This window comes from Jaculus jaculus, chromosome 6, assembly GCF_020740685.1.
Source record: "Jaculus jaculus isolate mJacJac1 chromosome 6, mJacJac1.mat.Y.cur, whole genome shotgun sequence".
NCBI classification, from domain to species: Eukaryota; Metazoa; Chordata; class Mammalia; order Rodentia; family Dipodidae; genus Jaculus; species Jaculus jaculus.
Genome location: NC_059107.1, coordinates 166,621,972 through 166,647,252, shown reverse-complemented (window position 1 = coordinate 166,647,252; position 25,281 = coordinate 166,621,972). Strand labels below are relative to the sequence as shown.

At 44.6% G+C, this 25,281-nt stretch overlaps 1 protein-coding gene across 4 annotated transcripts in view; it reads left to right on the top strand.

Annotated features, from left to right (window-relative positions):
• Positions 1-25,281, top strand: part of Tubgcp6 (tubulin gamma complex associated protein 6) — a 35,135-nt gene that overhangs the window by 5,536 nt on the left and 4,318 nt on the right. For 2 of the 4 annotated variants that reach the window (XM_045151841.1, XM_004650402.2), the window contains exons 4-16: positions 8,223-8,396; positions 9,019-9,140; positions 9,970-10,048; positions 10,276-10,385; positions 10,721-10,812; positions 10,901-11,040; positions 11,714-11,863; positions 21,186-21,267; positions 21,344-21,432; positions 21,508-21,623; positions 23,068-23,206; positions 23,476-23,550; positions 23,729-25,229. In XM_045151841.1, coding sequence (XP_045007776.1) covers positions 8,223-8,396; positions 9,019-9,140; positions 9,970-10,048; positions 10,276-10,385; positions 10,721-10,812; positions 10,901-11,040; positions 11,714-11,863; positions 21,186-21,267; positions 21,344-21,432; positions 21,508-21,623; positions 23,068-23,206; positions 23,476-23,550; positions 23,729-25,229 — 2,869 coding nt within the window. The remainder of the gene's footprint in view (positions 1-8,222; positions 8,397-9,018; positions 9,141-9,969; positions 10,049-10,275; positions 10,386-10,720; positions 10,813-10,900; positions 11,041-11,713; positions 11,864-21,185; positions 21,268-21,343; positions 21,433-21,507; positions 21,624-23,067; positions 23,207-23,475; positions 23,551-23,728; positions 25,230-25,281) is intronic. The other 2 variants (XM_045151842.1, XM_045151843.1) reach the window with 2 other exon arrangements.

The following is a 25,281-nucleotide window of genomic DNA, read 5'->3' as shown; positions in this document are numbered from 1 at the left end:
TGCATGTGCTACTTTGTGTGTCTGGGCTTACATGGGTATAGAGGAATTGATCCCTAGCTGGTACGCTTTGCAAGCAAGTGCCTTTAACTGCTGAGCCATTCCCCAGCCCCAGGATTTTTTCTTTCTTTCTTTCTTTCTTTCTTTCTTTTTTTTTTTTTTTTAATTTTTATTAACATTTTCCATGATTATAAAATATATCCCATGGTAATTCCCTCCCTCCCCACCCCCACACTTTCCCATTTGAAATTCCATTCTCCATCATATTACCTCCCCATTACAATCATTGTAATTACATATATACAATATCAACCTATTAAGTATCCTCCCCTCTTCCTTTCTCTACCCTTTATGTCTCCTTTTTAACTTACTGGCCTCTGCTACTAAGTATTTTCATTCTCACGCAGAAGCCCAGTCATCTGTAGCTAGGATCCACATATGAGAGAGAACATGTGGCGCTTGGCTTTCTGGGTCTGGGTTACCTCACTTAGTATAATACTTTCCAGATCCATCCATTTTTCTGCAAATTTCATAACTTCATTTTTCTTTACCGCTGAGTAGAACTCCATTGTATAAATGTGCCACATCTTCATTATCCACTCATCTGTTGATGGACATCTAGGCTGGTTCCATTTCCCAGCTATTATAAATTGAGCAGCAATAAACATGGTTGAGCACATACTTCTAAGGAAATGTGATGAGTCTTTTGGATATATGCTTTTTTTTGGTTTTGAGATAGAGTCTCACTCTAGCTCAGGCTGACCTGGAATTCACTGTGTAGTCTCAGGGTGGTCTCGAACTCATGGTGATCCTCCTACCTCTGCCTCCTGAGTGCTGGTATTAAAGGTGTGCGCCACCACGCCTAGCTCTTTTTTTTCTTTTTTTAAATATTTTATTTTTATTTATTTATTTGAGAGAGAGATGTATATACAGAAATAGGTAGACAGAGAGAATGGGCACGCCAGGGCTTCCGGCCACTGCAGATGCGTGCGCCCCCTTGTGCATCTGGCTAACGTGGGTCCTGGGGAATCGAGCCTCAAACTGGGGACCTTAGGCTTCACAGGCAAGTGCTTAACCGCTAAGCCATCTCTCCAGCCCTGTTTTTTTTTTTTTTTTTTTATGTTTTATTTTTATTTGTTTGTTTGAGAGAGGGAAAGAGGCAGAGAGAGGGAGAGAGAGAATGGGCATGCCAGGACTTCCAACCACTGCAAACGCACTCCAGATGCATGCACCACCTTGTGCATCTGGCTTACATGGGTCCTGGGGAATTGAGTTGAGGTCTTTTGGCTTTACAGGCAAGCACCTTAATTGCAAAGCCCCCCCCCCTCTTTTTTTTGTTGTTGCTATCTTGGTTTTGCAAGGTAGGATCTTGCTCTAGCCCAGGGCTGACCTGGAACCCATTCTGTAGTTCTAGCACAGCAGCGGTCCTCCTCCCTCTGCCTCCCAGGTGCTGGGATTAAAGGTGTACACCATCAAGTTCAGCCTCCTCCCTTTGCCTCCCAGGTGCTGGGATTAAAGGTGCACACCATCATGCTCAGCCTAAGTTTTCTTATACTGCTGAAATACAATACGGAAGTTATTGTATTTGCCTGTTGGGAGATTATGATTACTGGCTCAGCTTTCTACTTACTGGTGCATTTCTGTTTTCTCAAGTCAGTATTGTTACTTAATATATTTCTAAATTTTTTCTGTTTAATGTGGGTTATCAATGTGATGGCTTACGCGCATGTGTGTGTGTGTTACTGGGATGGAACCCAGGGTCTGGCACATGCTAGGCAGGTGCTCTACCATTGACTAGGCTACACTCTAGCCTAGGTGCTCTTTTTCTTTTTTTTCTGGTATGCTTGGAAGTTGTGCTAGCTAAAGGTAGGACCTTGGTCAGGACTGACCACAGAGTGATCTTGGTTGTGACACTAATCCACCCTCTAAGTCTGTTTCCTAGCCCAGAGTTTAAGTGTAGTGTGGGTCACGGGTGCTGGCCAGAAAACAGCTTGTGCAGCTTCAGCTCTAACCTGGAATGCTTGAGTGAACAAAGTTGCCCACTCCCAATAAAGTTTTTCTTTTCTTTATTTTTGTTTTTTCAAGGTAGAATCTTGTGCTAGCCCAAGCTGGCCTGGAACTCACAGTGATCGTTTTTCCGCTGCCTCACGAGTGCAAGCTGTGTGCCACCACACCTGGCTTCTTTTTATAATTTCTTAAGGCCGACAGTATAGCTATTGATTTGATGTTACTTGCTTTACAGTGTAAACATTTACAGCTGTTACCTTTTTTAAAATTTTTTTAAAAAATTGGTTAAATTAATTTTTTTTTTATTTTATTTTAGAGTAGAAAGAGAGAGAGAATTGGCTGCCAGGGTCTCAGCCACTTCAGTCTAACTCCAGACACCTGTGCCATCTAGTGGGCATGTGTGACCTTGCCTCACCTTTGTGCTCTGGCTAATGTGGAATCTGGAGAGTAGAACATGGATCCTTAGGCTTTGCAGGCAAGTGCCTTAACTGCTAAGCCATCTCTCCAGCCCTAAATTTTAATTTTTTTATTGACAACTTACATAAATATAAACAATATAACATAGTTGCCTCCTATCACACTCCCTTCCAAATTTCCCTTTGAATCCCTTCTTTCCAACTAGTCTCTATTTATTTGTATGTCATCCCTTTTTTAAACTTTTTGTTTTGTTTTTCGAGGTAGGGTTTCACTCTAGCCCAGGCTGACCTGAAATTCACTATGTAGTTTCAGGGTGGCTGTGAACTCATGGTGATCCTCCTACCTGTGCCTCCCGAGTGCTGGGATTAAAGGTGTGCGCCACCATGCCTGGCTCTCTTTCATTTGATGTCAAAATATTTTCCTCCTATTAGGAAGATTTTGTGTAGTTAGTGCTAGGCACAAGGTCATGGATATCCAGGTAATTTTGTGTTTGGAAAATTGCATTGTAAGCAGTCTTACCCTTCCTTTGACTCTTACATTCTTTCTGCCACCTCTCCCACAATGGACCCTGAACCTTGGAAGATGTTAAGGAGATGTTTCAGTGCTGAACACTTCTGTCATTTCTTCTCAGTGCCTTTTGAATCATCCCAGTGGTCACTGCCATCTGAAAAGAAAATCTTCTCTAACCTAAAGTGAGAATAGCAATAATATATGGGTATAAAGATTAAGAAAAGTTGGGCTGGAGAGATGGCTTAGCAGTTAAGCACTTGCCTGTGAAGCCTAAGGACCCTGGTTTGAGGCTCGGTTCCCCAGGTCCCACGTTAGCCAGATGCACAAGGGGGCGCACACGTCTGGAGTTCGTTTGCAGAGGCTGGAAGCCCTGGCACACCCATTCTCTCTCTCTCCCTCTATCTGTCTTTCTCTCTGTGTCTGTCGCTCTCAAATTAAAAAAAAAAAAAAAAAAAAAAGAAAGAAAAGCGATAAGCCATGAGTGGTGGCATATGCCTTTAATCCTAACCTATTGAAGGCAGAGGTAGGAGGATCACTGAGTTCAAGGCCACCCTGAGACTACAAAATAATTTCCAGGTCAGCCTGGGCTGGAGTGAGACCCTACCTCAAAGAAACCAAAAGAAAAATGGAAAGTGCTTACAGAGCAGTTTGGTGGGCATAATTTATATGCATTTAGCTAGACAGCAGCAGTCATTACTTCTGTAGGGCTTATGACCTTCTCTGCCTTAGGCTTTTGACTAGGTTTTCAGTACCAGGCATGTATTCCCTCCCATGGAGCTTGTCTCCAGTTCAATTAGAGAGTGGTTGCTTTCTCCCATAACAGACGTGCCACCATTGCAACAGTTGGCGTATTTGGCCTGGTTGGCCAATCTTAAGACTTGCAATGTCCACTGCGGTTCACACCATTGATGACTTCTCTCTCTCATAAGGCTGCATGCAGCACAGCTTTTTCCAGCTTTCTCTCAGCTGGTCCGTAGTGAGGATATTTTCAGCTCAGCTCTAGCTTGATTTCTCAGTGACCTGCAGCCCAAGCATGTGGATTGTTCAGCAATAGGGTCTTACCATCTAGTTTTGGTGGAAACCAAGATTCTTGGCAATGACCTATGATGTTTTGGGGTCATCAGTTTCCCTGTTTTTTAGTTTCACTCTAGTACAGGCTGTTCTGGAATTCACTATGTAGTCTCAGGGTGGCCTTGAACTCATGGTGATCCACCTACCTCTACCTCCCTGAGTGCTGGGATTAAAGACATGCATTACCATGCTTGGCTTTTTTTTTTTTTAAACTTATTTATTAGAGAGAGAAAGAGATAAAGAGGTAGATAGAGAATGGGTGTACAGGTCCTCCAGCCTCTGCAACAAACCCTAGATGCAAGTGCCACCATTTGTACAGGTACTGGGGAATCAAACCTGGGTCCTTAGGCTTCACAGGCAAGTGCCTTCACCACCAAGCCATCTCTTCAGCCCAATTTTCCTCTTTTCTAAAAAAATATTTTTACTTATTTGCTAGGAGTGAGAAAGAGAAAGAGAAGTGGTGTACCAGGGCCTCTTGTTGATGCAAATGAACTTCCAATGCATGTGCCAGTCTGCCTCTGGCTTTATGGGGGTAGTGGGGAATTGAGTCCAGGACTTTAGGCTTTGCAAGGAAGTGCCTTAGCCGCAGAGCCATCTCTCCAGCCCTACTTTTCCTCTTAGTGCTGGGGAGTGTGTGATGACATGTATGTGTGTGTATGTATGTATGTATGTGTATGTAAACCACACACACACACACACACACACACACACACACACACACACGCTATATATGTATATTTTCTTTTTTTTTGGTTTTTCGAGGTAGAGTCTCACTCTGGTCCAGGCTGACCTGGAATTAACTCTGTAGTCTCAGGGTGGCCTTGAACTCATGGCGATCCTCCTACCTCTGCCTCCCAAGTGCTGGGATTAAAGGCGTGTGCCACCACACCCGGCTCATGTATATTTTAAAAATTTTTATTTGAGAGAGACGGTATGGGCATGCCAGGGCTGCCAACCAACTCCAGATGCTTGCACCACTGTGTGCATTTGGCTTTGCATAGGTGTTGGGGAATTGAACCTGGGCTCACATGTTTTCTAAGCAAGCGCCTTTAACTATTGTGCATCTTTCTAGCTCCCAACAAGTTTGTACATCTTTGATTATTTCTCATTTACCTATTTATTTTTTCGAGGTAGGGACTCACTGTAACCCAGGCTGACCTAGAACTCACTCTGTAGTCTTATGGTGGCCTCTCAAACTCACAGTGATCCTCCTAGCTCTGCCTTCTGAGTGCTGGGATTAAAGGTGTGCACCAGAATACCCAGCTCTCTATCTTTCTCTCTCCTTTTTTTTTTTTTTTTTTTTTTTTGAGGTAGGGTCTTGCTGTAGCCCAGTCTGACTTGGAATTCACTATGTAGTCTCAGGGTGGCTTTGAACTCGAACTCATGATGATCTTCATACTTCTGCCTCTTGAGTGCTGGGATTAAAGGCATGCACCACCATGCCTAGCTAATTACTATTCTTCTCTTTTCATTTTATTTATTTTATTTTTTGGTTTTTCAAGGTAAAGTCTCACTGTAGCTACAGCTAACTTGGAATTCACTATATAGTCTCAGGGTGGCCTTGAACTCATGGCAATCCTCCCACCTCAGCCTCCCAAGTGCTAGGATTAAAGGCCTGGCTTTTTTTTCTTTTTCTTTTTCTTTTTTTTTTTTTTTTGTTTATTTGAGAGACAGAAAGAGGCAGATTGTGAGAGAGATAATGGGTGCTCCAGGGCTCTCTTTCTTTCTTCCCTCCCTCTCTCCCTCCCTCCCTCTCTCCCTCCCTCCTTTCTTTTTTTTGTGTTATTTGAGAGAGAGAGAGAGAGACTTGGTGCACCAGGGCCTCAGCCACAGCTATTGAGCTCCAGACGCTTGTGCCACCTTAGTGGGCATGTGTGACCTTGCACTTGCCTCATGTTTGTGCATCTGCCTTATATTGGATATGAAGAGTCAAACATGGGTTTTAGGCTTTGCAGGCAAGCGCCTTAACCATTAAGCCATATCTCCAGCCCTATTTTATTTTATTTTTCGGGGTAGGGTCTCACTCTAGCTCAGGCTGACCTGGAATTCACTATGTATGTAATCTCAGAGTAGCCTTGAACTCATGGTGATCCTCCTACCTCTGCCTCCTAAGTGCTGGGATTAAAGGAGTATGCTATCATTCCAGCCTATTTCTTGTTTTAATATTGTATTTATTATATATAGAGAAAGAGGCAGACATAGGGAGAGAGAGAGTATTGGTATGCCAAGGTTTCCTGCCACCTCAAATGAACTCCAGATGCATGTGCCACTTAGTGCATCTGACTTTATATGGGTACTGGGAAATTGAACTTAGGTCCTTAGGTTTTGCAAGTATGTATCTTAACCACTAAGCCGTCTTTCCAGCCCCCATCATTATTTCTCTTGGATGTGTCCCTGGGAATCAGCCTATCAGAGCTAGTGGAAGACATATTTGGAGTCAGACAAGCTACAATTGTGAGAAGAGGTCATAAGTGGCAGGCCTATTTGTCTGACCCTGAGAAGGCTGTCCAGGTGCACTTGCAATGTGTAGAGGTGTTCTGTGTATCTGTCATCTGTTCCAAAGTTGGAAATTTTTTGTAAATATTTTATTCACGAGACAGAGAGAGAATTGGTAGTCAGGGCCTCTAGTCACTGTAGATGAGCTCCAGATGCATGCACCCTCTTTTGCATCCTTTGGCCTTAACTGCTAAGCCATCTTTCCAGCCCATAAGTTGGAATTTTAAACATGCTTTTAGGTGTAGTCAGTTAAAAATTTCATTTTGTTTTAGCCTGCATGTTCATCTCACATTGGGGCGTGGTTTGAGGACATTCACCTTTTTCTTCTTTTTCTTTTTTCTTTTTTGAGGTAGGGTCTCACTCCAGCCCAGACTGACCTGGAATTCACTATGTAGTCTCAGGGTGGACTCCAACTCATAGAGATCCTCCTACCTCTGCCTTCCAAGTTCTAGGATTAAGGACGTGTGCCATCATGCCCAGCTCTCACTTTAAAAAAAAAAAAAAATTATTTATTTTAGACAGAAAGGGAGAGAGTGAATGGGTGCACTAGGGCCTCTAGCCCCTGCAAACGAACTCTAGACACATGTGTCTTTCTCCTTGTGCATCTGACTTGTATGGGATCTGGAGGATTAAACCTGGGTCCTTAGGCTTCACAGGCAAGCACCTTTACCATTAAGCCATTTCTCCAGCCCTGTTTGTTTGTTTTTCAATTTAGGGTTTCACTCTAGTCCAGGCTGACCTAGAATTCACTATGTAGTCTCAGGGTGGCCTTCAACTCATGCAATCTTCCTACCTCTGCTTCCCAAGTGCTGGAATTAAAGGCGTGTGCCACCACCACACCCAGTGCATTTGCCTTTTGATTTTGTTTTGGTGTTATGTTTCATTTTTGCTTGTAGACATGCTGTGGCTGAGAAGCCTAGGGCTGTAGGCTCAAAGTTCTACTCTCTGGTTTTGCTTATATGTGTGTGTGTAATGTGTGTGGTTTATGCACATGTATGTGTCCATGTAGCCCCCATGTGGTGGGGTGTACTCATTTCTGGTGGCCAGAGTGGAACGTCTTGTGTCAGCTTCTTCACTCTTCCACCTGTTCTTGTTTGAGCTGGAATCTCTCATGATCCCAGATCCTGCTTGCTTTTTTTTGGCCCCTCAAGCTGAAGTGATTTTGGGTCTCTGCTCCCCTGTAGCAATAGAAGTAAACCAGTGTGTGGCCATGCCCAGCTGTTTGTTAAGAGTTCTGGAGATGTGAGCTCTGATGGTCTCAGGCCCTCATGCTTGTGCAAGAAGAACTTTGATGTCATCTCGCTAGCTTTGTTCTGATGTTTGTTTGTTTTTTTTTCAGGGTAGGGCCTTATTCTAGCCCAGGCTGACGTGGACTTCACTCTGTATTCTCAGGGTGGCCTTGAGCTCAAGGCGGTCCTACTACCTCTGCCTCCCTAGTGCTAGGATTAAAGGCGTGTACTATCATGCCCAGCTTTTTTGGTGTTTTTGAGACCCCCATATTGGCCTTGGACACTCAATTATCTTGCCTCAGTCTCCTGAGTCCTGGGGTCACAATCATGTGCCATCACATGTGGCTTACTTTTACTTTTCGAATTTCCGGTTTGTCTTGGTCTTTGGGAACTTTGTGGGGAGGTATGGTGGATAGGAACAAGAACAAAAGGAGATGGCACCACAGTGAGTTTCCTGATGCCTGGCCTCTTTAACGCCCTCTTCTTGTCCTGTAGCCAGCTCAGGCGTTCGTGGTGGAACGGGGTGTCCACGTGTCGGGTGCGTCTCCTGAGAGCATCAGCAGCATCCTGTCAGAGGTAGCAGAGTATGGGACCTACTATACACGCCTGAGCCGCTTCTCTCTGCAGCCTGCCCTAGGCTCCTTGTGCAGCAGGGGCCTTGTGTTTCAGGTACAACTTTATGAGAACCATATTGCCTTACAAGAGAATCAGATCCTGTTCCAGAACCCAAGACCAAACCTCATCCATCATCCTACTAGAACTTGGCCTAGTTGTGTTTGGAGTAGAGGGAGGCAGGTGTGGCCAACATTTGTGAAACCTTTGGGGATAAGCTCAGGTGCTGGTGGGATGAGCAAGGCAGATACTAGTCACCTGCTCCTTACATGCTCCAGTGCCTTGTATGGTACCTGGCAAGGAGGGAATCATGTTCTGATGAGTTGATGTTTGAGGTACAAGGAATTGCTGTTTGTTGAAAGACTTTTAGCTTGCTTATATACTGGTAGAATCCAACAAGTTCTTGGGGCAGTCTGAGCCACGTGAGGAGGGGTGTTTGGAAAGCATGATGTGCAGAAACCAGAGGCAGGGAGGGAGTGAAGCAGATGCTACTGCTGCATTGCTTGTGGTGCCAGCAAAGCTGCAACTGTAGCAGAGCCCTAACCTTAACCTGTCTCTTCCTGTGAAGCATCTTGCTTGGAAGTAAAGCCCTGTTCTTTAGACTCGGAATGCATTTGCAAGCCCTGAGTGCATGGCTGTGTCATAGCCCAACTGTCCTTCTACCCTTTGCCCATCATAGGCCTTCACCAGTGGCCTGAGAAGGTACTTGGAGTATTACCGGGCCTGCGTTCTCTCTACTCCAACAACCCTGAGCCTCCTCACCATTGGCTTTCTCTTCAAGAAACTGGGACGACAACTCAGGTGAACCTCAGCACAGTAGCCTAGCATGTTTGGGGAGCAGATATGAGGCTTGCAGAGCAATGAAGAACCAGCTTTGCATCCTGCCAAGGAGGGCCAGGAGAGCAGACTTTGGGTTGACCAAGTAGTCCATGTTCAGTTGGTCACCAGGTGCCAAGCACTGGATGGTATGTCTACTACCTGCCAATTATAATGATTTTTGTCTGGGCCCAGAATCACCTGCTTAAATAGCACATAAGGGACTCATGGACATGGTCTCTAACATTCATCAGCCTATTAGTAAGCAACCCAGCACAGTGTCTATTGGCAAATGTGAATCTCAGAGAGGTTGGGGCAACTGGATATGTGGGGTGAGTAGGCACTGCCCAGAGGAGGACATATTCCAGTCATCAAAAAGTTCTGTGGATTGAGTCTGAATCCGGAGGGGTGTATATGTCATATGGAGTACAGACTTCAGTATGCTGAGAAGGTGAGGGACCCATGAAAAGGATTGTTGTTCATCTCAACCAGAGAGGGTGGCATCCTGGACTATGCAAGATGGGGAGTTTCGGGAGGTTCTGCAAGTGTGAGGTAAGGGAGTCTTAGGCCCAGGATGAGGTGGGGAGGTGGGACACATTGAGTATGGATGTGTTAATGCCATCCAGGTAGACTGTACAGGATATAGCCTCAGGCAGGGCCCAGCAGGAAGCTCTAATCTGGTTTCTTGGGGGTGTAAGTTGTTTTATGTCCTGAGTAGACCTCAGGGGAACATGAAGAACTTGCTCACCCTGTCTGATCTGGGCCTGAGGACACTCTCTTCTGTCACCTGTTCTGATCCAGCCTCTTGATCTAGGTACCTGGCTGAACTTTGTGGTATTGGCACTGCACTCCCGGGTACCAGTGGACGAGAACCCAGGGCTAAGTTCCCTACTGTGAGTTGGACTTCTTTCTCTCCCTTCCTCTTCCCTCCCGTTCTTCTCCTCCCCTCTCCTTCCCCCTGTTTCCTTCCCTTCCTTCCTAGGTTTGTGCCCACATACCCCAAGTTGTGTGTATTCTTGCCGTTTTGTGACATAGTCTGCTGGGCTTGTTGCCTGGCCAGGCAGAATGCCAGGCTCAGCTGTGGCTGAGCATCCATCCTGTGTTCCCTTGGTGTTTGCAGGGAGTAAAGCTGCTGTCCTACCTCTATCAGGAGGCGCTGGATAACTGCAGTAATGAGCATTATCCCGTGCTGCTGTCCTTGCTGAAGACCAGCTGTGAGCCCTACACACAGTGGGTAGTGGGTAGCCTGCACCAGCCAGGTCTGGGCTGCATACAGTGGTGGTGGGGGATGGCTTTACTTAGAGCAAACAGATATTTGATTTTCCTCTTGTCCAAGACCCACTGAGTACTAGGACCCACATGAGTGAGATGGACTGAGGACCTACTTGTCAGGATGCAATGTTTATCCATGGCTGGCCACACCCACCTGGTTCAACCAAGTATGGCTGACTTTACCCACCCATGGCTGACTATGCCTACTTCCTGTCTCTGTTCAATCATCACACCTACCCTGCAGCACTCCATACATGCCAAGCTCATCTGCCCCATTACCCATTGCCCCACAGGTTCATCCATGATTGGGTATATAGTGGAGTCTTCAGAGATGCTTATGGGGAGTTTATGATCCAGGTGAACCATGAGTACCTCAGTTTCAGAGGTAGGTAGCTGCTAGATGCTAGACTGGGCCTTTTGTCTGGGGTCAGGGCCATTAAGATGGTAAACCATCATGTTTTGTTCCATGATAGACAAATTTTATTGGACCCATGGCTATGTGCTCATTTCCAAAGAGGTGGAGGACTGTGTTCCTGTATTCTTGAAGCACATTGCTCATGATGTGTATATCTGTGGGAAGACCATCAACCTGCTGAAGCTCTGCTGTCCCCAGGTATAAAGGATCCTGCCAGCTGCACACAGCTGGGCGGGTGGGGTTTGCATGGGCAGGGAGAGACTGGGGCAAGGTCTGTCCACAGATGGTGTCTGATCACGTTGCAGCCACATTCTTCTGCATGGGATATAGGAGATGCCGTAGGATTCTCTCAACTTTATTTATTTGTTGGAGAGAGAGAGAAAGAGAGGGAGAGAGAATGGGCACACCGGAGCCTCCAGCCACTGCAAAGGAACTCCAGATGCATGTGCCCCCTTGTGTATCTGGCTTACGTGGGTCCTGGGGATTGAGCTGGGGTTCTTTGGCTTTGCAGGTAAGTGCCTTAACCAATAAGCCATCTTTCCAGCCCTCTCTCAACTCTTTTTCTGAAGGCTTTCTGTAAAAGTCTGATGCCATCTTTGGTACAGGCTGGTCTTGGCCCCACATGTAGTGTCTCCCTTAGTGGAGGCTCCATGTGTCAGGGGCACAGCTGGTGGAGACTGCCACAGGTCAAATACTTGGTCTGTGGAGCCATCAAGGGTGTCACTGCCCCTAGGCTTAAGAATAAACTTTTTGAGGCAAAACCATGTGGCCATCCACATGCATTATTGAAACACAGCACCAAGACACTACCTGGTCTTTGTTCCTCCTGTCTCTGGTCATCTGTGGTACTTATTGCACTCTCCTTTGGCAGCACTACCTCTGTTGGTCTGATGTCCCTGTCCCTCGCATCTCGGTGATTTTCTCCCTTGAGGAATTGAAGGAGATTGAAAAGGACTGTGCTGTCTACGTAGGACGAATGGAGAGGTTTGCTCGTCACAGCTTCGTCAGCAAGGAGGAGAAGGTGCTTGACTGTGGGACTTGGGGCTTTCTCTGCACATGCCTTCACTTGCTGGAGTCCTGAGCTAATGGGGCTGGCCACTGAGTGTGGCACATGCCAAGGTAGCATGGCTCCCTCTGGTGTCTCTGTCCTTATGGTGTATCTGGGTGGAAATACCTATGATGTGCCAAGGAAAATCAGAATGTGTCTCCTGGAGACAATTGCACAGGGCTAGAGCTCTGTCCTTTGCTCTACAGGACTAGGGTCTAGCATATACTCCAGGTTTTGCCAAAATGGGTGGCTCCATTTGGAGTCTCTGGGCAGCCAGCACCAGAGGTTCCTGTACTCATGGCTTCTGCAAGCTGTGCCTTGCTCAGAAGATGTATTATAATTACTTTCTTTGTTGCTGTGACAAAATAGTTAATAAGAAGCCACTTGGAGAAATGGCTTAGTGGTTAAGCTATTGCCTGTGAAGCCTAATGACCCCGGTTCGAGGCTCGATTCCCCAGGACCCACGTTAGCCAGATGCACAAGGGGCGCACACATCTGGAGTTCATTTGCAGTGGCTGGAAGCCCTGGTGTGCCCATTTTCACTCTCGCTCTCTCTTTCCCTCTCTCTCTCTGTCACTATCAAATAAATAAATAAAAATGAACAAAAAAAAATTAAAAAAAAAAAGAAGCCACTTATAGGATGAAAGGCCTATTTCTGCTTACAGTTCAAGGGTAAAATCCATCATAGCTGGTCACATTCATTCCACAGTCAGAAAGCAGACTGAACTGATACTAAGCTTGTCCCTTCCTTTTTATTCAGTTTGGGACCTCTCCCCCTATTCATGGAATAGCACTGTTCACATTCAGAGTGAGTCTTTCCACCTCAACCAAATCTAGAAATGCCCTTACAGACATACCCATACTAGGGTGATTCTAAATCCCATCAAGTTAACAATCAAGATTAACTATCACAGAAGGAATGTGTGTTCCTAGAAGAGGAGAAGGGATCAGTGGTGGGCCAGTGCCAACCCCAAGAACTTTCCTTGTCTGGTACACAATGGGCAATGGGGAGACCTAGGGTCTGAACAGGGAAGTCCCCTCTGTAAGCCCTTAGTCCTTTCCAGACATTCTGTGGTTTCAGCCCCAACTATCCGAGAGTATGTCAACTTCAGCCACACACTTAGAGCCACTTTTCTACTCCAAACCCTGTCCTGGAGCTGTGGGTGGTACCTCAAACTTGCTAACTTCAAGTCTATACAAGTAGAAGAGGTGGCTGCTAACAGTGACCAACAGTGTGATGCAGACATCTAGCCCCCTCCACACCATCCCAAAGGAGGGAACAGAGTATTAAGATTCCTATTGTCAGCCGGGCGTGGTGGCGCATGCCTTTAATCCCAGCACTTGGGAGACAGAGGTAGGAGGATCACTGTGAGTTCGAGGCCACCCTGAGACTACATAGTGAATTCCAGGTCAGCCTGGGCTAGAGTGAGACCCTACCTCAAAAAACCAAAAAAGAAAAAAAAAAAAAAGATTCTTACTGTCTTTTTCTTTTATGCTTTCCCATTTATTTATTCAATTTGGTTTTTTAAGGTAGGATATTGCTATAGCCCAAGCTGACCAGGGATTGATTCACTATATACTCTCAGGCTGGCCTCAAACTCATGGCAGTCCTGTCTCTGCCACCCAAATGCTAGGATTAAAGGTGTATGCTACCACCCTGTTTTTTTGTTTTCATTTTTTTTAATTAATTCCATTTTTTTTTGACAACTTCTATGATTATAGACAATAAACCATGGTAATTCCCCACACCACCCACATTCCCTTTTGCAGCTCCACTCCATCATATCCCCTCTCCCCTCAATTGGTCTCTTTTTCTTTTCCTCAATTTTTATTAACATTTTCCATTATAAAAAAATATCCCATGGTAATACCCTCCCTACCACCATTTCCCCTTTGAAATTCCATTCTCCATCATATCCCCTCCCCCTCTCAATCAGTCTCTCTTTTATTTTGATGTCATGATCTTTTCCTCCTCTTATGATGGTCTTGTGTAGGTAGTGTCAGGCACTATGAGGTCATGAATATCCAGGCCATTTTATGTTTGGAGGGAGCATATTTTAAGGAGTCCTACCCTTCCTTTGGCTCTTACATTCTTTCTGCCACGTCTTCCACATTAGACCCTGAGCCTTGGAAGGTGTGATTGAGATGTTACTCAGTACTCCAGTCATTTCTTTCTAGCACTATGATACCTTCTGAGTCGTCCCAAGGCCACTATTATCTGAAAAGAGAAGATTCTCTATCCAAAGTGAGTGTAGCATTAATATAAGGGTATAAATATTAAGAGAAGTGCTTACTGGGCAGTTTGATAAGCATAGTATATACATTTTTCCAGACATTAGCAGATCCCTAGGGCTCATGACTAGCCCTGTTTTAAGTTTTCAATATCAGGGATGTATTCCCTCCCATGGAGCAGGCCTCCAGTCCAATTGGAGGGCAGCTGGTTTTCACCATAACAGACATGCCACTATTGCACCCATTGGCTCATTTAGGCTGGCTGGCCAATTATAAGGCTTGCAGTGTCCACTGTTGAGTATCTTCACTGGTGGGTATCTTTTTCTCCCATTGAACTACATGGAGTATGGCTTCTTCCAGCTTTCTGTCAGCTGGTCTACATGGAGGAAGTTATCAGCTTGGTTCCAACAGGATTTCTCAGTGGCCTTGCAGCCCAAATATGTGGAGTCTTCAGCAATAGGGTCTTACCATCTATTCCTGGTGGGAAACCAAGGGTTTTGGCAATGGCCTATAATGTTTTGGGGGCATTAGGGACATCCGTGGCCAACAACTCACTGGAAGGTATCCCACCCTGGCACTGAAAATTTTCTAGCAACGATCTATGACTCCTGAGTGTCCCATTGTCCAAAACTGGAGGATTCCATATGATTTATTTATATCCTCTTAGATTGTGATTAGCCCTCCCTCTGACTTTCCTTTACTCAATCTCTTCCCCTGACCTCACTTGGGCCTTTTCACCCCCATTAATCTATTCTTCTACTTACATATATACAATACCATCCTATTAAGTATCCTCCTCCCTTCCTTTTTCTTCACTTTATATCTCTTTTCTAGCTTACTAGCCTTTGCTACTGAGTTCCTACTCACACAGAAGTCCAATCATCTGTAGCTAGGATCCACTTATGAGAGAGAACATGTGACATTTGGCTTTCTGGGCCTGGATTACCTCACTTAGTATAATCCTTTCCAAATCCATCCTTTTTTTTGCAAATTTCCTAACTTCATTTTTCTTTACTGCTGAGTAGAACTCCATTATATAAATGTGCCATATCTTCATTATCCACTCATCAGTTGAGGGACATCTAGGCTAGTTCCATTTCCCAGCTATTATACATTGAGCAGCAATAAACATGGTTGAGCATGTCCTTCTAAGGAAATGGGATGAATCCTTAGGATATATGTCTAGGAGTGCTATAGCTGGGTCATATGGTAGATCAATTTTTAGCTGTTTTAGGAACCTCCACACTGAGTTCCACAATGGCTGGACCAGATTGCATTCCCACCAACAGTGTAGAAGGGTTCCCCTTTTTCCACATCCCCACCAGCATTTATGATCATTAGTTTTCATGATGGTAGCCAATCTGATAGGTGTGCAATGGAATCTCAATGTAGTTTTAATCTGCATATCCCTGATGACTAGGGATGTAGAACATTTGTTTAGATGCTTATACACCATCTGTATTCTTCTTTTGAGAACTCTATTTAGCTCCATAGCCCATTTTTTAATTGGCTTGTTTGATTTCTTATTATTTAACTTTTTGAGTTCTTTGTATATCCTAGATATTAATCTTCTATCAGATATATAGCTGGCAAAGATTTTTTTCCCATTCTGTAGGTTGCCTCTTTGCTTTATTCAGTGTCCTTTGCAGTACAAAATCTTTGTAATTTCATGAGGTCCAGGGGTTAATTTGTGGTTTTATTGCCTGAGCAATTGGGGTTATATTCAGAAAGTCCTTGCTAAAACCAATATGTTGAAGAGTTTCTCTTACTTTTTTCTGTAGCAATTTCAGTTTCAGGTCCGATGTTAAGGTCTTAAGTCCATTTGGACTTAATTCTTGTGCATGGAGAGAGAGAATAATCTATTTTCATCCTTCTACAGATACATTCCCAGCACCATTTGTTGAAGAGGCTATCTTTTCACCAATGAGTATTTTTGGCATTTTTATCGAATATCAGGTAGCTACAGCTACCTGGACTTATATCTGGGTCTTCTATTCTGTTCCATTGATCTACATATCTGCTTTTGTGCCAGTACCACGCTGTTTTTGTTACTATGGCTCAGTAGGTATGGTGATACCACCTGCCTTATTTTTGTTGCTCAGTATTATTTTAGATATTCGAGGTTTTTTTGTGATTCCAAATGAATTTTTGGATTGTTTTTTCTATTTCCATGAAGAATGCCTTTGGAATTTTGATGGGAATTGCATTAAATATGTAGATTGCTTTTGGTAAGATTGCCATTTTCACAATATTGATTCTTCCAATCAAGGAACAAGGGTTGTTTTTCCATTTCCTAGTGTCTTCTGCAATTTCTTGCTTGAGTATTTTATAGTTTTCATCGTAGAGATCCTTTACTTCCTTGGTTAGGTTTATTCCAAGGTACTTTATTTTCTTTGATGCAATTGTGAATGGAGTGATTCTGTGATTTCATCCTCTTTGTGTTTGTTGTTAGCATATATGAATGCTACTGATTTCTATATATTTATTTTTTATCCTGCTACGTGGCTGTGGGTGTTTATCAGCTCTTAACAGTTTGCTGGTAGAGTCTTTAGGGTCCTTTATATATAGAATCATGTCATTTGCAAATAATGAGAACTTGATTTCTTCCTTTCTAATTTGTATCCCTTTTGAGTGCGTCTCTTGCCTTATTGCTGTGGCTACGACTTCCAGTACTATATTAAATAAAAGGGGACAGTGGACACCCTTGTCTTGTTCCTGATTTTAGTGGAAAAGCTTCCAGTTTTTCCCCATTTAGTAATATGTTGGCTGTCGGCTTGTCATAAATAGCTTTTATTATATTGAGATATGTTCCTTCTATTCCCAGTCTCTGTAGGACTTTTATCATGAAGGGATGTTGGATTTTGTCAAACGCTTTCTCTGTGTCCAATGAGATGATCATGTGATTTTTGTCCTTCAACCCATTTATATAATGTATTACATTTATAGATTTGCATATGTTGAATCATCCCTGCATCTCTGGGATAAAGCCTACTTGGTCAGGGTGAATGATCTTTTTGATATACTCTTGTATTCTGTTTGCCAATATTTTGTTGAGAATTTTTGCATCTATGTTCATGAGGGAGATTGGTCTGTAATTTTCTTTTTTTGTTCTATCTTTGCCTGGTTTTGGTATCAGGGTGGTACGGGCCTCATAGAAGGAGTTTGCTTGTTTTCTAGGTCCATTTGCTTGAAACACCATTTTCCATCCTTTCGCCCTAAGATAGTGTCCATTCTTTGTAGAAAGGTGGGTTTCTTGGAGGCAAGAAATTGAAGTCTGCAAACCTATGCCTTTTGGTTGGGGCATTGAGGCTGTTCATATTAAGAGATAATATTGAAAGGTGTGTATTCATTTTTGCCATTTTTTGTAGTTCTTCCGGTTTTACCTTTTCTCCCTTGTGTTAAGTAGTATTTGAATATTGTTTGTTTTTTCCTGGTTCTTTATATGTGTGCTTTTCTTTTTCTTCAGTATGGAGGATTCTTTCAAGTATTTTCTGTAGAGCTGGCTTTGTCTTCAAATATTCCTTTACCTTGCTTTTGTCATAGAATGTCCTTATTTCTCTGTCTATTTGAATGGATAGTTTTGCAGGATAAAGTAACCTTGGTTGACAGTTGTTATCTTTCAGGACTTGGAATACATTGCTCCACGCCCTTCTGGCTTTTAAGGTTTGTGTTGAATAATCTGCTGTAATCCTGATAGGCTTGCCTTTGTAGGTAACTTGATTTTTCTCTCTGACTGCTTTCAATATTTTTTCTTTGGATTGTGTGTTTGGTAGTTTGATTATAATATGGGGAGGAGAGGTTCTTTCCAGGTTTTGTCTGGCTGGTGTTCTAAAGGATTCCTGTATCTGCATTGGCACCTCTTTTCCAATTTGGCGGAAGTTTTCTTCTATGATTTTGTTAAAGACGCCTACTATGCCTTTGGAGTGAAAATTCTTCTCCTCCTACTATGCCCTGAATTCTTATGTTTGATCTGTTCATAGTGTCCTGAATATCTTGAAATTCTCACTCATACTTTTCTATTAGTTTGTCTTTCTCTCTGTTGAACTATATTAGATCTGCCACCTGGTCTTCTAGCTTAGATACTCTGGCCTTTCATTTATCCATTCTACTGGTGAGATTTTTCTACAGAGGTTTTTATTTCATTAACATTGTTCTTCATTGCTAGTAATTCTGACTGGTTTTTCTTTATTATTTCTATTTCCTTATTTATGTCTAGTATTGACGTCTTCATTTCATTAAATTGCTGTCCTGTGTTTTCTTTGATTCCTTTGATTTCCTCTTTCATTCTTTGATTTCTTCTTTGACTTCTTTGAACATATTTATAATCATTCTTTTGAAATCTTTCTCAGGCATTTCCTCTAACTCGTTCTCACTGGAGGTCATTTCTGATGCATTAATACTTTTTGGTGGATTTATATTGTCTTGATTTTTGGTGTTTCTTGTGTTATAATGTATATGTTTTTGCATCCTGGATTATTTAATGATTGGATTTTCTAGTTAGCTGGGTATTGTTAGATGTATCAGACAGTCTGATGTTATATAACTTCAGGGTAGGAGCTTAAGGCTTTAGGTGTGGCTCTCAAGACTCTCAGAGTATCTACAAAAGTGACCCTGGGTGTTGGGTTTGCCTGCTATGAGAGTATTCACATAGGCTGAGTGGAACACAATACAGGTAGATTCTAAAATTTACCTAAACAATGTACACTTTCAATGAAAAATAGCTCAGAGTATTTATCTAAGAGTAGGTATTATGATAACCAGATCCTCTAGTTGTCTCTTATTGTGTATGGTGCCCCACCCACACTCTTAATCCTGACAACAAGGAGGTTAAGATTTCTGATCTGTTGAGGGTTCCAAGTCAGCTTGTGACCTTGTGAGACCCTTCCCTGGTGTAATCCCAGTTACCTCTGCTTCTGCTTGGGTCCCCTGTCGGTTCAAGTTGGTGTGGCCAGGTCCAGCAGCCCTGAATAAATACTTTTAAATGCATATTTAAACTGTGAAAATTGAAATAATAATGTTGCTTTAATATGGGCTGGAGAGATGGCTTAGTGGTTAAGTGCTTGCCTGTGAAGCCTAAGGACCCCGATTCGAGGCTTGATTCCCCAGGACCCATGTTAGCCAGATGCACAAGGGGCTGCATGTGTCTGGAGTTTGTTTGTAGTGCCTGGAGGCCCTGGTGTGCCCATTCTCTTATTCTCTGCTGCTTTCTCTGTCTGTCACTCTCAAATAAATAAAAAATATTTTAAATTGCTTTAATACTAATATATATATTATATACTAACATATATATATATATATATATATATATATATATATATATATAACACACACACTTTTTATTGACAACTTCTATACTTATGGACAACAAACAACCATGGTATTTCCCTGCCCTTCCCCACTTTCCCCTTCATAACTTTGCTGTCCATCATATCCCCTCCCTTTCTCCATTAGTCTCTTTTTTAATTTGATGTCATCATCTTTTTCTCCTATTAGGGTCTTGTGTAGGTATTGCTAGGCACTGCAAGATCTTGGATGTCGAGGCAGATTCTGTCCAGACAGTTGTATGTAAGGAGTCCTAACCTTCCTTTGACTGTTACATTCTTTCCATCACCTCTTCTGCAATTGACCATGAGACTTGGAGGGTGTGAGATGTTTCAGTGCTGGACACTCCTCCGTCACTTCTCAGCACTATGTTGTGTTTTGGGTCATCCCAGTGGTCATCACCATCTAAAAAGAGAAGCATCTCTAACCAGAAGTAAGAGTAGCATTAACTTTTCAGTACCAGGCATATATTCCCTCCCATAGAGCAGACTTTCAGTCCAATTAAAGAGCAGTTGGAAGCTGGGCATGGTGGCACATGCCTTTAATCCCAGCACTCAGGATTGCTGAGAGTCCGAGGCCACCCTGAGACTACATAGTTAATTCCAGGTCATCCTGGACCAGAGTGAGACCCTACCTCAAAAAAACAATAATAATAATAATAAATAAATAGTGAGCAGTTAGTTTCCCCCAGAGCAGACATGGCACTATTGTACTCATTCAGTCATTTGGCCTGTCTGGCCAAATTTGAGGCTTCCAGTGCCCACTGTTTTCACTCTTGATGACTTCTGTCTCCCAAAAGGCTGCATATAATGCAGCTTTTTCCAGCTTTCAGTTGGCTGGGTTACAGGGAGAAGGTTTTCTGCTTAGCACCAGCTTGATTTCTTAGTGACTCTGCTGCTTAGGCATGTGAAGTCTTCAGCAATAGGGTCTTACCATCTGTTTCTCATGGGAAACCAAGGGCCTTGGCAATGGCCTATATTGTTTTGGAGGCAACAGGGTCCTCCCTGGTGAATAACTCACTGGAAGGTATCCCATCCCTGGCACTGAAAATTTTCTAGTAACAATCTATGACTTCTGGATATGCTGTTATTCAAGAAAATAGATTTTCATGTGTCTTATTTAGAATATCTTGAATTTTGATTGACACCCCCCCCCCCAGATTCTTTTATTTAAATTTTTTTTTCTATTGAGCAGGAGAGATGGCTTAGCTGTTAAGGCATTTATTTGCCTGAGATGCCTAAGGACCCATGTTCTACTTCCCAGGTCCCACATAAGCCAGACTCACAAGGCTGCACACGTGTATAAGGTCACACATGTGCACAAGGTGGTGTATATATCTGGAGTTTGATTGCAGTGGCTGAAGGCCCTGGTATGCCAATTTTCTCTCTTTCTCATAAATTAAAAAATATTATTTTTCTGGGCATGGTGGTGTAAGCCTTTAATCCCAGCACTCAGGAGGCGGAGGTAGGAGGATCGCCATGAGTTCAAGGCTACCCTGAGATTACATAGTGAATTCCAGGTCAGCCTGGGGTAGAGTGAAACCCTACCTTGAAAAAAAAAAAATTATTTGAGAGAATGAGGATGGTCTTTAGCCACTGCAAAGGAACTCAAGACACATGTTCCACCTTGTACATGTGGTTTTACATGGGCACTGGGAAATAAACCCAGGTTGCTAGACTTTGTACACAAGCACCTTGACCTGCTGAGCCATCTCTCTAGCCCTGCTTATTGTCTTTTTCAGGAATTACGTATGGAAATTGCAAAACAGGAATTAATTGTCCATGCCCGGGAAGCTGCATCCAGGGGCCTGAGTGAGCTGAGTGGTGAGCACAGGTCCAGATCTCCCCTCTAGTTTGGGGCCCTTGCTGGCCTCCAACTGCCTCTCACCTTCCCTTGCAGACCGGCAGATGTCAGAACAGATGGCCATGGATGCCCGGAAGCGAGAGCAGTTTCAGCGGTTGAAGGAACAGTTTGTGAAGGATCAGGAGGTGGGTGGTCTAGGCCTGGGAGGTTCTGGCTCCTGGAATTGTGAGTTACTGAGTGAGGCTGTGTGTGTTGTATAGCGACGGCTGGCAGCTAGACAGGAGGAGCTGGATGATGATTTCAGCTATGCCCGTGAGCTCCGCGATCGGGAAAAGAGGCTAAAGGCTCTGGAGGAGGAGCTGGAGAGGAAGGCCAGGTAAGGCTGCTCTGTTGCAGGCCCATAGTATAGGATTAATATGAATGAATCTTGGATTTTATTTTTTTTTTTTGTGGTGTTGGGGTCAAAACCTGAGTCTCCAAGCTCACTAGGCAAGCATTTTATTGCTGAGGGACACCCCCAGTGGACTATCTTTTTAATCTGAAAAATCACAGGTGTATTTCAAGGCAGAAAGGCTAGTGTCCTGTACTAGAATGCTTCCCTGGGCTTAGGGCTAGGTCCCTTCAGCAGTGATCTGTTATCCTTAGCTGCCCTGAAGTATCTTGTAGATGGTTTACATGGACTGGGACCAAGTCAAGGTCCACACAGTATCTTTGGTGTCCTGACTCTCTATTTTAAAAAACATTTTTTGAAATATTTTATTTATCTGAGAGAGAGAGAGAATGGGCACACTAGGGCCCCTAGGCACTGCAAACAAACTCTAGATGCATGTGCCACTTTGTATATCTGGCTTTATGTGGGTACTGGGTAATTGAACCTGGGTCCTTAAGCTTTGCAGGGAAGTGCCTTAACCACTGAGCCATCTCTCCAGCCTGCTAGGATTTTTTTGTGTGGCTCAAACTATCCTTGTTTGCAGTCCTGCCTCATCCTCCCTAGTGGTTCCATCATAGGTGTATGCCTTAAGATAAACACACTTGACTGTTTATCTTAATTTTAAAGTGCTTCTGTTTATTTTAAGCCTGTTGGTGGCCCAACAGAAAGATGGGCCTTTATCTAGCATAGTTCTGGAGCCCAAATAATTTACTCTTGGTGCCCTTAGCTTGTCCTGTAAACTGGTTCAGTGTTTTAGTGAACACTTTTCATGGGGGCTGGGGGCTGGCCATATCCTGCATACTGTTAGACACACAACTGACCCAGACTTAGATGCTGTTACAGAGCAAATGAAGGGTTGCCTTATGCATGTGTTAGGTATGTGCATACACAAGTGTGAGTAGATATTCTGGTTTACATAAGAAGAAAACCAAGAAGAGAAGCCACATTTGGCCTGTGGCAGCCAAATTGGAGATGGACAGTCCATATTTGAGCCCAGATGTCTATTAGTTAAAGGCTCAGACACCCTGAGATTACTCTGATTTTTTTTTTTTTCTCTCTATGGAGTTTGAACCTACAAGATGCCTTTTCAGCAGTTTAGAAAGTGTGTCTTGGTTCCAAAGGGCTGGGCCTCAGCCATCTGCTTTTCTCCTTGCATTAGGCCATGTAGGGTCTCTTGGTATTTGTCCAGCAGATGTTTGTCAAGTCCCGTGTGGGTATCTATTCAAATAGTACTCACAATCTCACGGGCAAGGCCTGCTCTGAGAACCTGTTGCTGTTGTGGGGAAGATGGAGAGTAGGAGCCTGGAGACCATCTTAGAGCCTGAAGGTATCTATCTGCTGGATGATGTGGAGTCACATTGATGACATTCTTTTCTGGGTGTGGCTTCAGGCAGGCACTTGTTGACCATTATAGTAAGTTGTCTGCAGAGGCAGCTCGTCGGGAACAAAAGGCACTGTGGAGGGTTCAGAGGCACCGATTAGAAAGTGCACGTCTTCGTTTTCTCCTAGAAGATGAGCAGCGCGTTCAGGTATGGCAGCAGTTAGCTGGCACCTCCTGTGCACAGAAGTATGTGCCATGTTGTGCTCATGTCCTGTGCATATGCAGATGATGAGGAGCTGGCACTTGCTGTGGCTCAAGCTCCCAGCCAAGATCAGGCTGAGTGGGCAACAGGGCCAGTGGCTTCTATGTGGCGGGTGAAGGGTGCTATGTGGAGGCTGTGCTGTGCTGTGCTGGGAGCCAGCTCTGCTGGTCACTTCATGAAGCTGCTGCCTCTTGTCTTGCCGGATTGAATTTTAGGGGATGCTGAGAGAGATGTCGGAGACTTGCCAGCCCCAGGAGTCACAGAGTGTTCTCCCGAGCAAATGCTCCAAGGTGAGGGGTTGCTGCTGGATGTAGGGTGCCCTGCTGGGGCTCTGAGCTAGATGTTCTGGTCTGGCTGTCCCCAATGTCCCTTGGCACTTGGTGGGTGTTGATCACTGTTTCAATACTGGACTTAAGGACTGGAGGAAAACATGAGACCAAACTAGGTTCAATGTGTACTTTGTTTCAGGTCACATCTCTGAGTCCTGAGCACACAGATGCAAGCTGTAGCTGTGATTTGGGGTCTGTAGAGCAGCTCTGGGGTTGCCCAAGCCTGCCAGGTGAACCAATGCCACAGCTCTTCCAGTCTAAGGCAGAGGTGCCTGGTGGCTCTGGAGCTGGACAGGCAGATGTTGAGCCATTCTCTGAGGGTGTCAACATCACAGACTTCCTGCCCATGGGACCAGGGGCTAAGCAGCCTGTGAAGAGCAGTGGAACTCCCTTTTTGGAGGTAGCACTTCAGACCATCTGTTCAGACCTGCCTCCTTTAACCCCTGTGGTGGCTCTCACAACAGTTGGTACCCAGCCAGAGTATGACTTCAACACTATCCTGAGACCCATTGTGACCACCTCATCTTCATCAGGGCCCCTCCAGGATTTTGACGGAAGCTTGGGCAATGAGGAGCAGCAGCATTTATGGGATGTGCATACACAGCTGCAAGCACATCTCCCTGACATGCAGACGGGTCTGCCTCACTCACACTCACTTGGGCATGTCACTCCTGAGGAGGGAAGTTACCAGCTTAGTGAGCAGTTCCTTGAAAACATGTCAGGGACTGCCACCCCCACAGAGAGTCATGCTCCTGGAATGGTTTCATGCCAGCCATCATGGTGCATTTCTGGACAGGTGTCAGATGCTGGCATTAAAGTACAAAAGAATGTGTCAGACGTGGCTCCTTCTCAGCCACAGTGGAATGTCCATGGACACATTTCAGATGCCAGCATCAGGGTTGGGGAGAATGTGTCAGATGTGGCTCCTTCTCGGCCACGGTGGAACATCCATGGACATGTGTCAGATGCCAGCATCAAAATTGGGGAGAATGTGTCAAATGTGGCTCCTTTTCAGCCACGGTGGAACATCCACGGACACATCTCAGATGCCAGCATTAAGGTTGGGGAGAATGTGTCAGATGTGGCTCCTTCTCGGCCACGGTGGAACATCCACGGACATGTGTCAGATGCCAGCATCAGGATTGGGGAGAATGTGTCAGATGTGGCTCCTACTCGGCCACGGTGGAATGTCCATGGACACGTCTCAGATGCCAGCATCAAGATTGGGGAGAATGTGTCAGACTTGGCTCCTTCTCGGCCACGGTGGAACATCCACAGACATGTGTCAGATGCCAGCATCAGGACTGGGGAGTGTGTGTCAGAAGTGACTCCTCAATCACAGTGCAGTATCCATGGTGATACTTCTCAGTCTCCCAAGATTTTGGGGATGCTCTTGCCAGAAGCTGGGCCTGACCTATCGAAGCCCCACTGGAGCTCCACTGGCCACATGTCTCAGTCAAGCCTTAGCCTGGAATTAGAGAGCCCTGCCCTGGAACATGAGCCACAGCTGCCTGCAGAATTGGAGCCTCCTGCCATCTGCTCCTCCAGCCCAGGTAGTGCGGAGGAGGGCAGCCCGCAGACCAACCCCGCTACTGTGGCAGAGCCTAGCATTCTGGGAAATGGCATCCCCCAGAAGAAAGGTCAGAATGAGCAGCTGGTGGTCAGGGTGGGCTGTATGGCACAATCTGGGAG